This window comes from Nomascus leucogenys, chromosome 8 (assembly GCF_006542625.1).
Source record: "Nomascus leucogenys isolate Asia chromosome 8, Asia_NLE_v1, whole genome shotgun sequence".
Classification (NCBI taxonomy): domain Eukaryota; kingdom Metazoa; phylum Chordata; class Mammalia; order Primates; family Hylobatidae; genus Nomascus; species Nomascus leucogenys.
Window position 1 is genome coordinate 42,943,208 of NC_044388.1, and position 12,458 is coordinate 42,955,665.

The following is a 12,458-nucleotide window of genomic DNA, read 5'->3' on the forward strand; positions in this document are numbered from 1 at the left end:
CACCCAGGGTGGAAAACCACTCAAGGTGTTCCCAAACCACAAACAATGGCATGAGCGATCTATGCCTTAAGGACATGTTCCTGCTGCAGATAACAAGCCAGAGCCTGTCCCTTTGTTCCCCATAAAGAATACTTTTAGTTAATCTATAAACTGCAGAACCGATGTTTATCATGGGCTTACTGTCAATAAATAGGTGGGTCAAATTCTGTTCGAGGCACTCAGCTCTGAAGGCTGTTAGCCCCCTGATCCCACTTTGCACTCTATTTCTGTGTCTGTGTCTTTATTCCTTAGTGCCACTGGGTTGGGGTCTCCACAACCGAGCCGGTCTCAGCAAGTGTGACCTGGATGTGATACATGGAGTCAAAGGAGATCATTTTGGAGCTTTAAGATTTGACTGCAGTCTGGATTTGAAACTTGAGCAGGTCCTGTAGCCCCTTTGTTTAGCCAATTTCTCCCATTTGGAATGGGTGTTTTTACCCAATGCCTGTACCCTCCATTGTATCTAGGAAGTAACTACGTTGCTTTTAATTTTACAGGTTCAGAGGCAGAAGGGACTTGACTTGTCTCAGATGACACTTTGGACTTGGACTTAATGCTGGAATGAGCTAAGACTTTGGGGGACTGTTGGGAAGGCATGATTGTGTTTTGAAATGTGAGAACATGAGACTTGGGAGGGGCTGGGGCAAAATGATATGGTTTGGGTATGTCCCCACCCAAATCTCCACTTTCTTTTTTCCAAGATGGAGTCTCACTCTGTCGCCAGGCTGGAGGGCAGTGGCATGATCTCAGCTCACTGACTCCCAGGTTCAAGCGATTCTCCTGCCTCAGCCACACATGCAGCTGGGAATACAGGCATGCACCACCATGCCCAGCTAATTTTTGTATTTTTAGTAGAGACAGAGTTTCACCATGTTGGCCAGGATGGTCTCCATCTCTTGACCTCGTGATCTGCCCCCTTGGCCTCCCAAAGTGCTGGGATTACAGATGTGAGCCACTGTGCCTGGCCTCCAAATCTCATCTTGAACTGTAGTTCCTGTAATCCCCACGTTATGGGAGGGACATGGTGGAAAGTGATTGAATCGTGGGGGTGGTTACCTCCATGCTCTTCTTGCGAAGTGAGTAAGTTCTCACGAGATCTGATGGTTTTATAAGGGCTTTCCCACCCTCCCCTTCACTCGGCACTTCTCCTTGCTGCCGCCATGTGAAGGATGTTTGCTTCCCCTTCTGCCATAATTGTAAGTTTCCTGAGGCCTCCCCAGCCATGCTGAACTGTGAGTCAGTTAAACGTCTTTCCTTTGTAAACCACTCAGTCTCAGGTATATCTTTCTTAGCAGCATGAGAACACACTAAAACACTCCATTTCTACAAAAAATAAGAAAAATGAGCCAGGAATGGTGGCACGTGCTAGGAGTTCCAGCTACTCAGGAGGCTAAGGCGGGAGGATTGCTTGAGACAAGAAGGTTGAGGATGCAGTGAGCCATGATCTGCACTCCAGCCTGGGTGACAGGGTAAGACCCTGTCTCTTAAAAAACAAACAAACAAACAAACAAACAAAACCAACTGGAAAACACAGAGAAAAGAAAAAACACCATCTTTATCATTCCACTACTCAGGAATCATAATTATGAGCATTCTGAATACTATATTTGAGGATGTGAGAATGGCCTCCACATTTTCACCACGGTAGAATAATTTACCCTCCAGTTGGCAGCTGCATCAAATCAGCTTTCTGGTAAACTGAGTGAATTAAGCAGTTACTGGAGAGAGAGCTCCTAAAAATATGTTTTTCCTGTTTGGCCGTCCTAAACTTCCAACCTGGTGTTCTGGTAGTGATTTTCATTAACCTTATCATGAGAAGGTACCCAGTTTTTGTTTTTGTTTTTTTCCTTTTCTTTTTTTTAAAGCAGAGCTTCACTCTGTTGCATAGGCTGGACCGGAGTGGTGTGATCTCGGCTTACCGCAACCAACTCCACCTCTTGAGTTCAAGCCATTCTCCCGCCTCAGCCTCCTGAGTAGCTGGAACCACAGGCATGTGCCACCATGCCCAGCTATTTTTTGTATTTTTAGTAGAGATGGTGTTTCACCGTGTTGGCCAGGCTGGTCTCAAACTTCTGATCTCAGGTGATCTGCCTGCCTCAGCATCCCAAAGTGCTGGGATTACAGGCATGAGCCACCATGCCTGGCCAGGACCCAGTTTTGATGGATGCTTTTCTTTTCTTTTTGTTTTTCTTTTTCTTAAGATGGAGTCTTAAGATGCTCTGTCACCAGGCTGGAGTGCAGTGGCGAGATCTCGGCTCACTGCAATCTCTGCCCCCCAGGTTCAAGCAATTCCCCTGCCTCAGCCTCCCAAGTAGCGGGGACAAGAGGCGTGTACCACCATGCCCGGCTAATTTTTTGTATTTTAGTAGAGATGGGGTTTCACCATGTTGGCCAGGATGGTCTCAATCTCCTGACCCCATGATCCACCCGCCTCGGCCTCCCAAAGTGCTGGGATTACAGGTATGAGCCACTGCCCCAGGCTGGATGCTTTGCTTTGAATTCCAGAAGTTAAGAGGTCTCGTTCTATTGCAGCCTTGCCTACTTTTATCCACAGGTGAGCTACCTGTGGGGAAGAGGCAAGGAATTCTAAAACCTTGAAACTCAAATACTGCCTTCTGTCTCCTCAGCCTCTCAGCATCCGGCTCTCCCTCCTCATTTGGACTTCTGGGTCCTGAGTTCCTCCTGTCCCTCAGCTCTCTCTGATGCCACGGTTAATCATCTGAACTTTCTCACTCTTATCTTTGATTCCCTTTTATCCTGGCCCTGACTCTTACCTGCCTGGCAAAACCAAAAACTCAGATGCATGTTTCCGTTCATCTTCGCTGTGACTCTTATGTAGCTTGGTGCAGATGGAGGAAAGTGTGAAGACAGAAATCCACGCCCCAGCAGGTGTGCATCCTCCAAGCTCAGCCAGGCCTTCCAGTGTCCAGTATTTTCCCTTGGTCTCCTGTTCCCTATAATAACACCAAATGGGCCAGGTGCGGTGGCTCACACCTGTAATCCCAGCACTTTGGGAGGCCAAGACAGGTGGATCACCTGAGGTCAGGAGTTTAAGACCAGCCTGGCCAACATGATGAAACACTGTCTCTACTAAAAATGCAAAAAATTAGCTGGACGTGGTGGTGGCCGCCTGTAATCTCAGCTACTTGGGAGGCTGAGGCAGGAGAATCACTTGAACTTGGGAGGCGGAAATTGCAGTGAGCAGAGATCGCACCACTGCACTCGAGCCTGGGCAACAACAGCAAAACTCCGTCTCAAATAATAATAATAATAATAATACCAAATGATATCCTTCTTCTATTCTCCTTCTTTCCTCCAGTCTCAGGCAATAAATGGGATTGCCTCCTCCAGATCAAGACTAACTTTTCCAGGCCGGGCGCGGTGGCTCACGCTTGTAATCCCAGCACTTTGGGAGGCCGAGGCGGGCGGATCACGAGGTCAGGAGATCGAGACCACGGTGAAACCCTGTCTCTACTAAAAATACAAAAAAATTAGCCGGGCGTGGTGGCGGGCGCCTGTAGTCCCAGCTACTCGGAGAGGCTGAGGCAGGAGAATGGCGTGAACCCGGGAGGCGGAGCTTGCAGTGAGCCGAGATTGCGCCACTGCACTCCAGCCCGGGCGACAGAGCGAGACTCCGTCTCAAAAAAAAAAAAAAAAAAGACTAACTTTTCCAACTCTGCCAGCTGACTCAATTACTCCCTCACCTTCTTTAGAAAGCTGCTCCATCAACCATCTTCTCTCCTATATGTTCAACCTCTGGCTCCCTACGGATGAATAAAACTTTCATTAGCCTGTCCCCCAATCCTGCACTCCCTTCCCAATTATCATCCAATTGTTTTCTCTCCATCAGAGCCAAACATTTGTTTAGGGACTATTCAAACATACTTAAAAAGTACAGAGAACCATGTAGTGAACAAAGATTTAACAGACATTGACATTTTGCCATATTTCACCAGGGTTTTCCCGTTTATGGAAAAAAAAAATGCAGGCCGGGTACAGTGGCTCACGCCTGTAATCCCAGCACTTTGGGAGGTTAAGGCAGGTGGATCACTTGAGGCCGGGAGTTCAAGACCAGCCTAGCCAACATAGCAAAACCCTATCTCTACTAAAAATACAAAACTTAGCAGAGAGTGGTGGCATGCACCTATATTCCCAGCTACTCAGGAGGCTGAGGCACGCAAATCACTTGAACCCAGGAGGCAGAAGTTGCAGTGAGCCAAGATCACGCAGTGGCACTCCAGCCTGGGCAACAGAGCAAGACTCCGTCTTAAAAAAAAAATTAAAAGTAAAGAAAAAAAAAAGCCTCAGGAACACAAAACTGGAAATTTGTCTACACAGCTATTTCTACTTCCATCCCTCCATTCATTTCTCAATCCATTATAATGTGGATTCTGCCCCTACCCTGAAACTTCTCTAGCTAAAATTGTTCATGACTTTTAAAATATAAGTGCCAAGCTAGCACAGTGGCATGAACTGGTAGTCCTAGCTACTTGAAAGGCTGAGGGTAGAGGATCCTTTGACCCCAGGAGTTCCAGTATGGCCTGGGTAACAGAGTGAAACCAGGTGACTTAAAAAAAAATGTAGGTGCCACTCAGGGGTTCAATCCCCAGACCACTGGCATTTGAAAGCATGTTACATAAGTGTTTCATATTGCTGGGGTCACCAAATCAATTTAGTATGTCACTAATGGCATGAAAAAAAGACATAATACAAAGTGCAGAATGCTTAATAATCTTTTGCTTCAAGTATAAATCATGTGTATACTGGGTCATTGCAAAATGTATTTATGTGAGTTGTGGCTAAAACATTTGAAAGACATTGTTCTAAATTAATGGTCTTCAAAATTTTGTTTGCATGAATTTATCATTGTAAGTTTAGTTACAAAGGATTTCATGTGGATTGTAAACATTAGCATTGTTAAATAAAACTTTAAAAAATATTTCTATTGTAGTGATTTCTATGTCTGTCACCATCCATTCAAGAAATATGTAAGTCAGGCACGGTGGCTCATGCCTGTTATCCCAGCACTTTGGGAGGCCAAGGTGGACATATCTCCCCATCCAGGAGTTTGAGAGTAGCCTGGGGAACATGGAAAAACCCCATCTCTACAAAAAATGGAAAAATTAGCCAGGCATGGTAGTGCACATCTGTAATCCCAGCTACTTGGGAGGCTGAGGTGGAGGGGGCACCTGAGCCTGGGGGGGATGAGACTGCAGTGAGCTGTGATCGTGCCACTGCACTCTAGCCTGGGCAAGAGAGCAAAACCCTGTCTCAAAAAAAATAAACAAAAAATATGAGCAAGTTTTTTTTTTTTTTCTTTTTTTTGAAGCAGGGTCTCACTCTGTCATTCAGGCTGCAGGGCAGTGGTGCAACTGTAGCTTGACCTCTCTGGGCTTAAGTGATCCTCCCAAATAGCTGGGACTAAAGCCACGACACCTGGCTAATATTTTGTTTTTTGTAGAGATGAGGGTCTTGCTATATTGCCCAGGCTGGTCTCGAATTCCTGGGCTCAAGCAATCTTCCTGCTTCAGCCTCCCAAAGTGCTGGGATTACAGACACGAGCCAGTGTTTGGCTGGGAATATAATTATTAGTATACAACTGATCAAATGTAGTCTATATATTGATAATTAAATATAAAAGTCAAAATTTTATTGAAGCTGTAATTCTTAATGGGACCGAGCATTTATTTTTTCAATTCATATGTTCATGAATAAGTATCATTATTGCTAGAATGAGAGGTTTAGCATCGATTACTATTTTTTTTTTTTTTCGAGACTGAGTCTTGCTGTCACCTCGGCCGGAGTGCAGCAGTGCGATCTCAGCTCACTGCAACCTCCACCTCCCAGGTTGAAGTGATTCTCCTGCCTCAGCCTCCCGAGTAGCTGGGACTACAGGCACGTGCCACCACACCCGGCTAATCTTTCTTTCTTTTTTTTTGTATTTTTAGTAGAGACAGGGTTTCACCGTGTTAGCCAGATGGTCTCTATCTCCTGACCTTGTGATCCGCCCACCTCGGCCTCCGAAAGTGCTGGGATTACATGAGTGAGACACCATGCCTGGCCTATTTTTCATTTTTTTTAAGAGACTTTTTCTCACCATGTTGCTTGCATTAATGTTGCCCAGGCTTGCCTCCAACTCTTGGACTCAAGATCCTCTCACTTTACCTGTCCCGAATAGCTGGGACAGGCATGCATCACCACACCCAGCATTTTTCATTTTTATAGATATAAGAGCTGACAACTTTTCTTTACATAAATTAGCATTTTCCCACCCAGGATTTATGAAGCAATGGAACTCAATTCTCTGAACTCCTTCAAAGTTCTATGTCAGGGCCAGGCACAGTGGCTCATGCCTGTAATCCCAACACTTTGGGAGGCCAAGGCGGGTGGATCACCTGAGGTCAGGAGTTCCAGACCAGCCTGGACAGCATGGTAAAACTCCATCTCTACTTAAAATACAAAAAATTAGCTGGGTGTGGTGCCACATGCCTGTAATCCCAGCTATTCAGGAGGCTGAGGCCGGAGAATCTCTTGAACACTGGAGGTGGAGGTTGCAGTGAGCTGAGACCCTCACATTGCACTCCAGCCTGGGGAACAAGAGCAAAACTCAGTCTCGAAAAAAAAAAAAAAAAAAAGTTCTATGTCAGATTATGGTGATCTACCACTAACAGCTTTTTTTTTTAAGTTTCAATTTTCTGGCCAGGTATGATGGCTCACGCCTGTAATCCCAGCACTTTAGGGGGCCGAGGTGGGTGGATCACATGAGGTCAGGAGTACGAGACCAGCCTAGCCAACACCGTAAACCCCGTCTCTACTAAAATAAAAAACTAGCCCGGTGTGGTGGCGGGTACCTGTAATCTCAGTACTTTGGGAAGCCGAGGCAGGTGGATCACCTGAGGTTGGGAGTTCCAGGCCAGCCCTGACCAACATGGAAAAACCCCATCTCTACTAAAAACACAAAATTAGCTGGGTATGGTGGCGCATGCCTGTAATCCCAGCTACTCGGGAGGCTGAGGCAGGAGAATCGCTTGAACCCCGGAGGTGGAGGTTGCAGTGAGCCGAGATCACGCCACTGCACTCCAGCCTGGGCAACAAGAGCGAAACTCTGTCTCCAAAAACAAAAAATTAGCTGGGCGTGGTGGCATGTGCCTGTACTCCCAGCTACTCAGGAGGCTGAGGCAGGAGAATCACTTGAACCCAGAAGGCGGAGGCTTCAGTGAGATGAGATCGTGCCACTCTACTCCAGCCTGGATGACAGAGCAAGACTCTGTCTCAAAAAAAAAAAAAAAGAGAAAAAAATGAAGTATTAATTTTTAATTTTTTAAAGTTTTACTTTTCTAATAATTTTAGATTGACTGATGAGTCACAGATAGTTCAGAATTCCTCCTATACCCTTAACCTGGCTTTTCCTAATGTTAGCATCTTATAGCCATAACACATTGATCAAAACAAAGGAATTAACATTGTTATGGTACTATTAATTTAACTTCAAATTTTATTTGGATCTGCCAGTTTTTCCAGTAATCTCCTTTTCTGTCCCAGGATCCCACATTACGTTTAGTTTCATATCTCCTTGACCTCCTCCAATCTGTTTCTCAGCCCTTTCTTAGTCTTTCAGGGCCCTGATAGTTGTTTTTGTTTTAGAAATAGGATCTACCTCGGCCGGGCACAGTGGCTCATGCCTGTAATCCCAGCACTTTGGGAGGCCAAGATGGGCAAATCACCTGAAGTCGGGAGTTTGAGACCAGCCTGACCAACATGGAGAAACCCCGTCTGTATTAAAACTATAAAATTAGCTGGGTGTGGTGGCACATGCCTGTAATCCCAGCTACTTGGGAGGCTGAGGCAGGAGAATCGCTTGAACCCAGAGGCGGAGGTTGCAGTCAGCCAAGATCACGCCATTGCACTCCAGCCTGGGCAACAAGAGCAAAACTCTGTCTCAAAAAAAAAAAAAAAACTGTATAGAGACAGGGTCTTGCTTTGTTGCCTAGGCTGGTCTTGAACTCCTAGCTTCAAGCAATCTTCCTGCCTCCTGCCTTGGCCTCCCAAAGTGCTGGAATTACAGGCATGAGCCACTGCACCCAGCCAACATATTTTATGGAATGTCTTTCAACTTGGATTCATCTGATGCTTTCTCTTGATTAGACTTGGATTATGGATTTTGGGGAATACCAAAGAGATGAAGTTGCCATCTCATTGCATATCAGGGGGTATACTTATAATTTTTTTTTTTTTTTTGAGACGGAGTCTCGCTCTGTCGCCCAGGGTGGAGTGCAGTGGTGCGATCTCCGCTCACTGCAAGCTCCACCTCCTGGGTTCACGCCATTCTCCTGCCTCAGCCTCCCAAGTAGCTGGGACTACAGGCGCCCGCCACCACGCCCGCTTAATTTTTTGTATTTTTAGTAGAGATGGGGTTTTGCCTTGTTAGCCAGGATGGTCTCGATCTCCTGACCTCGTGATCCACCTGCCTCGGCCTCCCAAAGTGCTGGGATTACAGGCATAAGCCACTGTGCCTGGCCTACAATTTTTAACCGGTTATATTAACCTGACCACTTGGGTAAGGTGGTGTGTTTGCCCATTTCTGCACCGTAAAAATTACTATTTTCTACCAAGAGGAAGAAGAAAATAAATAAAAAATAAAAATAACTATTTTCTTTCTTTCTTTTTTTTTTTTTTTTGAGACAGAGTTTCACTCTTGTTGCCCAGGCTGGAGTGTAATGGTGCGATCTTGGCTCACTGCAACCTCGCCTCCCGGGTTCAAGCGATTCTCCCGCCTCAGCCTCCTGAGTAGCTGGGATTACAGGCATGCACCACCACGCCTGGCTAATTTTGTAGTTTTAGTAGACACGGGGTTTCTCCACGTTGGTCAGCCTGATCTTGAACTCCCGACCTCAGGTGATCCGCCTGCCTCAGCCTCCCAAAGTGCTGGGAATACAGGCGTGAGCCACCGCGTCTGGCCATATTATTTTCTTTTTCTACATTCTATTATTTAGAAGCAAGTCACTAAGTCCAGCCCACACAATCAAGGGGAGGGGGGGTATTAAAGAATTTGTGTGGAGGCATGATGGCTCACTCCTGTAATCCCAACACGCTGGAAAGCCCAGGCAAGAGGATCGCTTGAGCTCAGGAGTTGGAGACTAGTCTGAGCAACATGATGAGACCCTGTCTCTACTAAAAATAAAGAAAATTAGCTGGGCGTGCCGGCGGGGTGGCTCACGCCTGTAATCCCAGTACTTTGGGAGGCCGAGGAGGTGGATCACAAGGTCAGGAAATTGAGACCATCCTGGCTAAAAAACGGCAAAACCCTGTCTCTACTAAAAATACAAAAAATTAGCTGGGCGCGGTGGCGGGCGCGCTACTCGGGAGGCTGAGGCAGGAGAATGGTGTGAACCCGGGAGGTGGAGCTTGCAGTGAGCGGAGATTGCACCACTGCACTCCAGCCTGGGCAACAAAGCAACACTCCGTCTCAAAAAAAAAAAAAAAAAAAAAAAGAATATTAGCTGGGCGTGGTGGCTCGTGCCTATAGTCCCTGCTACTCAGGAGGCTAGGGCAGGAGGATTGCTTTACCCGGGGAACTTGAGGTGGCAGTGAGGTATGATGGCACTACTGCTGCACTCCAGCCTGAGCGACAGTGCGAGACTCTGTCTCAAAAAAAAAAAAAAAAAACCACACAGGTGAAACCCCGTCTCTACTAAAGATACAAAAATTAGCCGGGCGTCATGGCGCGTGCCTGTAGTCGCAGCAACTCGGGAGGTAAGAGAATCGCTTGAACCCGAAACCGCGAGGTGGAGGTTGCAGTGAGCTGAGATCGCGCTACTGCACTTAGCCTGGGCGACAAACCGAGACTCCGTTTCAAAAAAAAAAAAAAAAAAAGCCGTGCGCGGTGGCTCACACCTGTAATCCCAGCACTTTGGGAGGCCGAGGTGGATCACTTGAGGTCAGGAGATCGACACCAGCCTGGCCAACATGGTGAAACCCCGCCTCTACTAACAAAAATTAGCTGGGCGTGGTGACAGATACCTGTAATCCCAGCTACTCGGGAGGCTGAGGCAGGAGAATCGCTTGAACCTGGGGTGGAGGTTGCAGTTGAGCCGAGATCGCGCCACTGCGCTCCAGCCTGGGCGACAGAGCGAGACTCTGTCTCAAAGAAACAACAACAACAAAACACAAAATTTTGCGACCATATGTTAAAACTGCTACAATACTATGTATTTGGGAGCAGATACTTAGAGCAAGCATCCTGCTTCTTTTTGGAGTACCAACTCCTGATTTCAGTATTTATCACCAATTTTAAAAATGTCACCTGGCAACTCAGTTACGTCTTCAATTTTGTTGAAAACCAATAATTGAGAACCAATTGGGAAATCAGTATCTACGTATTTCCCATGGCGTCCAGTGGCCCAGAGGTTCCTACGCTATCGGTGGACACATCACAGTAAGATTAGACTGAGGATTGGCGAGGGGTGCGCCGTTCTTGTGTAAAGCGGGAGAAGAGTATATCTATCGTTAGGCAACATTTTAGGATATAGGATAAACACTGGTGTCCTGAAAACGTTCCTGGTCGCAACATTCTTAAGAGGTTTGCATTCTCGAGTTTGGAGACCATGGCTCTGAAAGACTCAACTCACTCCACTGATGCCAGCCACCAGCTACAGTTGATGACTTCGCAAGTTCGTACTTTCAGTCCACACCTCTTCCTTTCGCTGGGCACCAAACTTGCCTACATTCCAAGTGCTCCGGCGAACCCCCGGGCTTCGCTTTCCGCCTCTCACACTAGGAAGCGGCGAGCCGCTTCTAGTGCCCACGCAGCTCCTCGGCTGCCCGGCCTGGGTTCTCCATCCTCGCCCCTGGAATCGGCCTCCCTAGATTCCCTTCCCTCTTAAGGTCATCTGGAAACGGGCTCCAAGGGGCGACCCTGCGCAGAAAACCAAATTCCATCCGGGGCGGGCAGGGTGTGCTAGACTCCAAGGAAGACGTTTCCCACATTCGGTGGTGAGAACGTTTGGCGGCACGGCCAGCGCTCTCAAGGATCCTCTTCTGCGCGGGAATACGAAAATACGCCGTGTCAGTCCCTGACTCGAAAGGAAGGCCTCCAGAGAGCCCCACTAATCATCTAGCTTCCTCCACCTTCCGCCTGCCAGGCCCGCGGCCACCGCCGGCGCGGGAGCCCGGCCCACCTCTGCCCGCGCGCCTGGCCTTAAAGCGGTCCTAGAGTTAGGCTTCCTCAGACAGGCGGTGGACGCACCGCGGGCTTTTCCTGTTTGAAGGCTATAGCGTCATACAGCAACGCGCGCGAGAGAAGAGAGTATTCTCGCGAGAAGTCCAGGGGTGGCCGTGATGGCGGCGGCAGGAGCAGGACCTGGCCAGGAAGCGGGTGCCGGGCCTGGCCCAGGAGCGGCCGCAAATGCAACAGGGGCAGAAGACGGGGAGATGAAGCCGGTGGCAGCGGGAGCAGCGGCTCCTCCTGGAGAGGGGACCTCTGCTGCTCCGACAGCTGAGCCCAGTTCCGGGGAGGCTGAAGGCGGGTAAGAGGTCCTGCGGCCAGAGGAGGACGCGGGAGGGAGGCCCGCCCCTCGCGAATCCCGCGGCTCCTGGAGCCCTGCCGCCCGCCCCCTGCGAACCCAGGCCCCGCCGCCAATGGCTCGCCCTGCCTCTGCGCTGCTTGGCCCGTCCCCTCTCAAGCATATCTCGGATAACGCCCCTTCCGCACCTTTCACGGGCAGTGGGAGCTGAGGCTCCTGTCGTTATCTCTGATTCTTGCACCCTGGCAGGAAGCTGGTAGCTCACACTTTAACGGGAGGCCTTCACATATTCCAGAAAAGAAACCACTTTGCAGTGCCAGACTGGAAGAAGTAACGGTCACTCTGAAAACAGGGTGGGAGAGCTGCCTCTCTTTGAACCTCTCCCAGGACCAACTAACCCAGGTAGATTGTCTGTAAAGGCCGGTTAGGCTTCCCTGTGCTCCGTGGGTCCGCGACTGTCTGACATGTCCACCTTCTCAGTATCCTGACAGTACCTTGGGCATCCAGTCTGAGATCAGGCTTAGCTGAAAAAGCTGCAGGAGTATGAAGTTCGGCTGTAATTTGATCATCATCTTTGGGAATAGCCATTTTGAGGTTTGTCTTGAGAATTCTTACTTGAGCGCTTTCATTATCTTATAGGGAGGCAAACTTGGTCGATGTAAGCGGTGGCTTGGAGACAGAATCATCTAATGGAAAAGATACACTAGTAAGTATTTTTAGTTGTTTGCAAGACAAAATAGGGTTTGTTTTAAATTATTTCTTCTTCTTCTTCTTTTTGCGACGGAGCCTCGCTCTGTCGCCCAGGCTGGAATGCAGTGGCGCGATCTCGGCTCACTGCAACCTCCTCCCCCCGGGTTCCAGCGATTCTCCTGCCTCAGCCTCCCGAGTAGCTGGGAT

General features: G+C 48.3%; 1 protein-coding gene across 2 annotated transcripts in view; it reads left to right on the forward strand.

Annotated features, from left to right (window-relative positions):
* The first annotated feature begins 11,325 nt into the window (after positions 1-11,325).
* The window catches only part of ASH2L (ASH2 like, histone lysine methyltransferase complex subunit), a 33,501-nt gene continuing 32,368 nt past the window's right edge, over positions 11,326-12,458 (forward strand). For both annotated transcript variants that reach the window (XM_030817111.1, XM_003269577.4), the window contains exons 1-2: positions 11,326-11,564; positions 12,201-12,267. In XM_030817111.1, the coding sequence (XP_030672971.1) occupies positions 11,377-11,564; positions 12,201-12,267 (255 nt within the window). In that variant the 5' untranslated portion in view covers positions 11,326-11,376. The remainder of the gene's footprint in view (positions 11,565-12,200; positions 12,268-12,458) is intronic.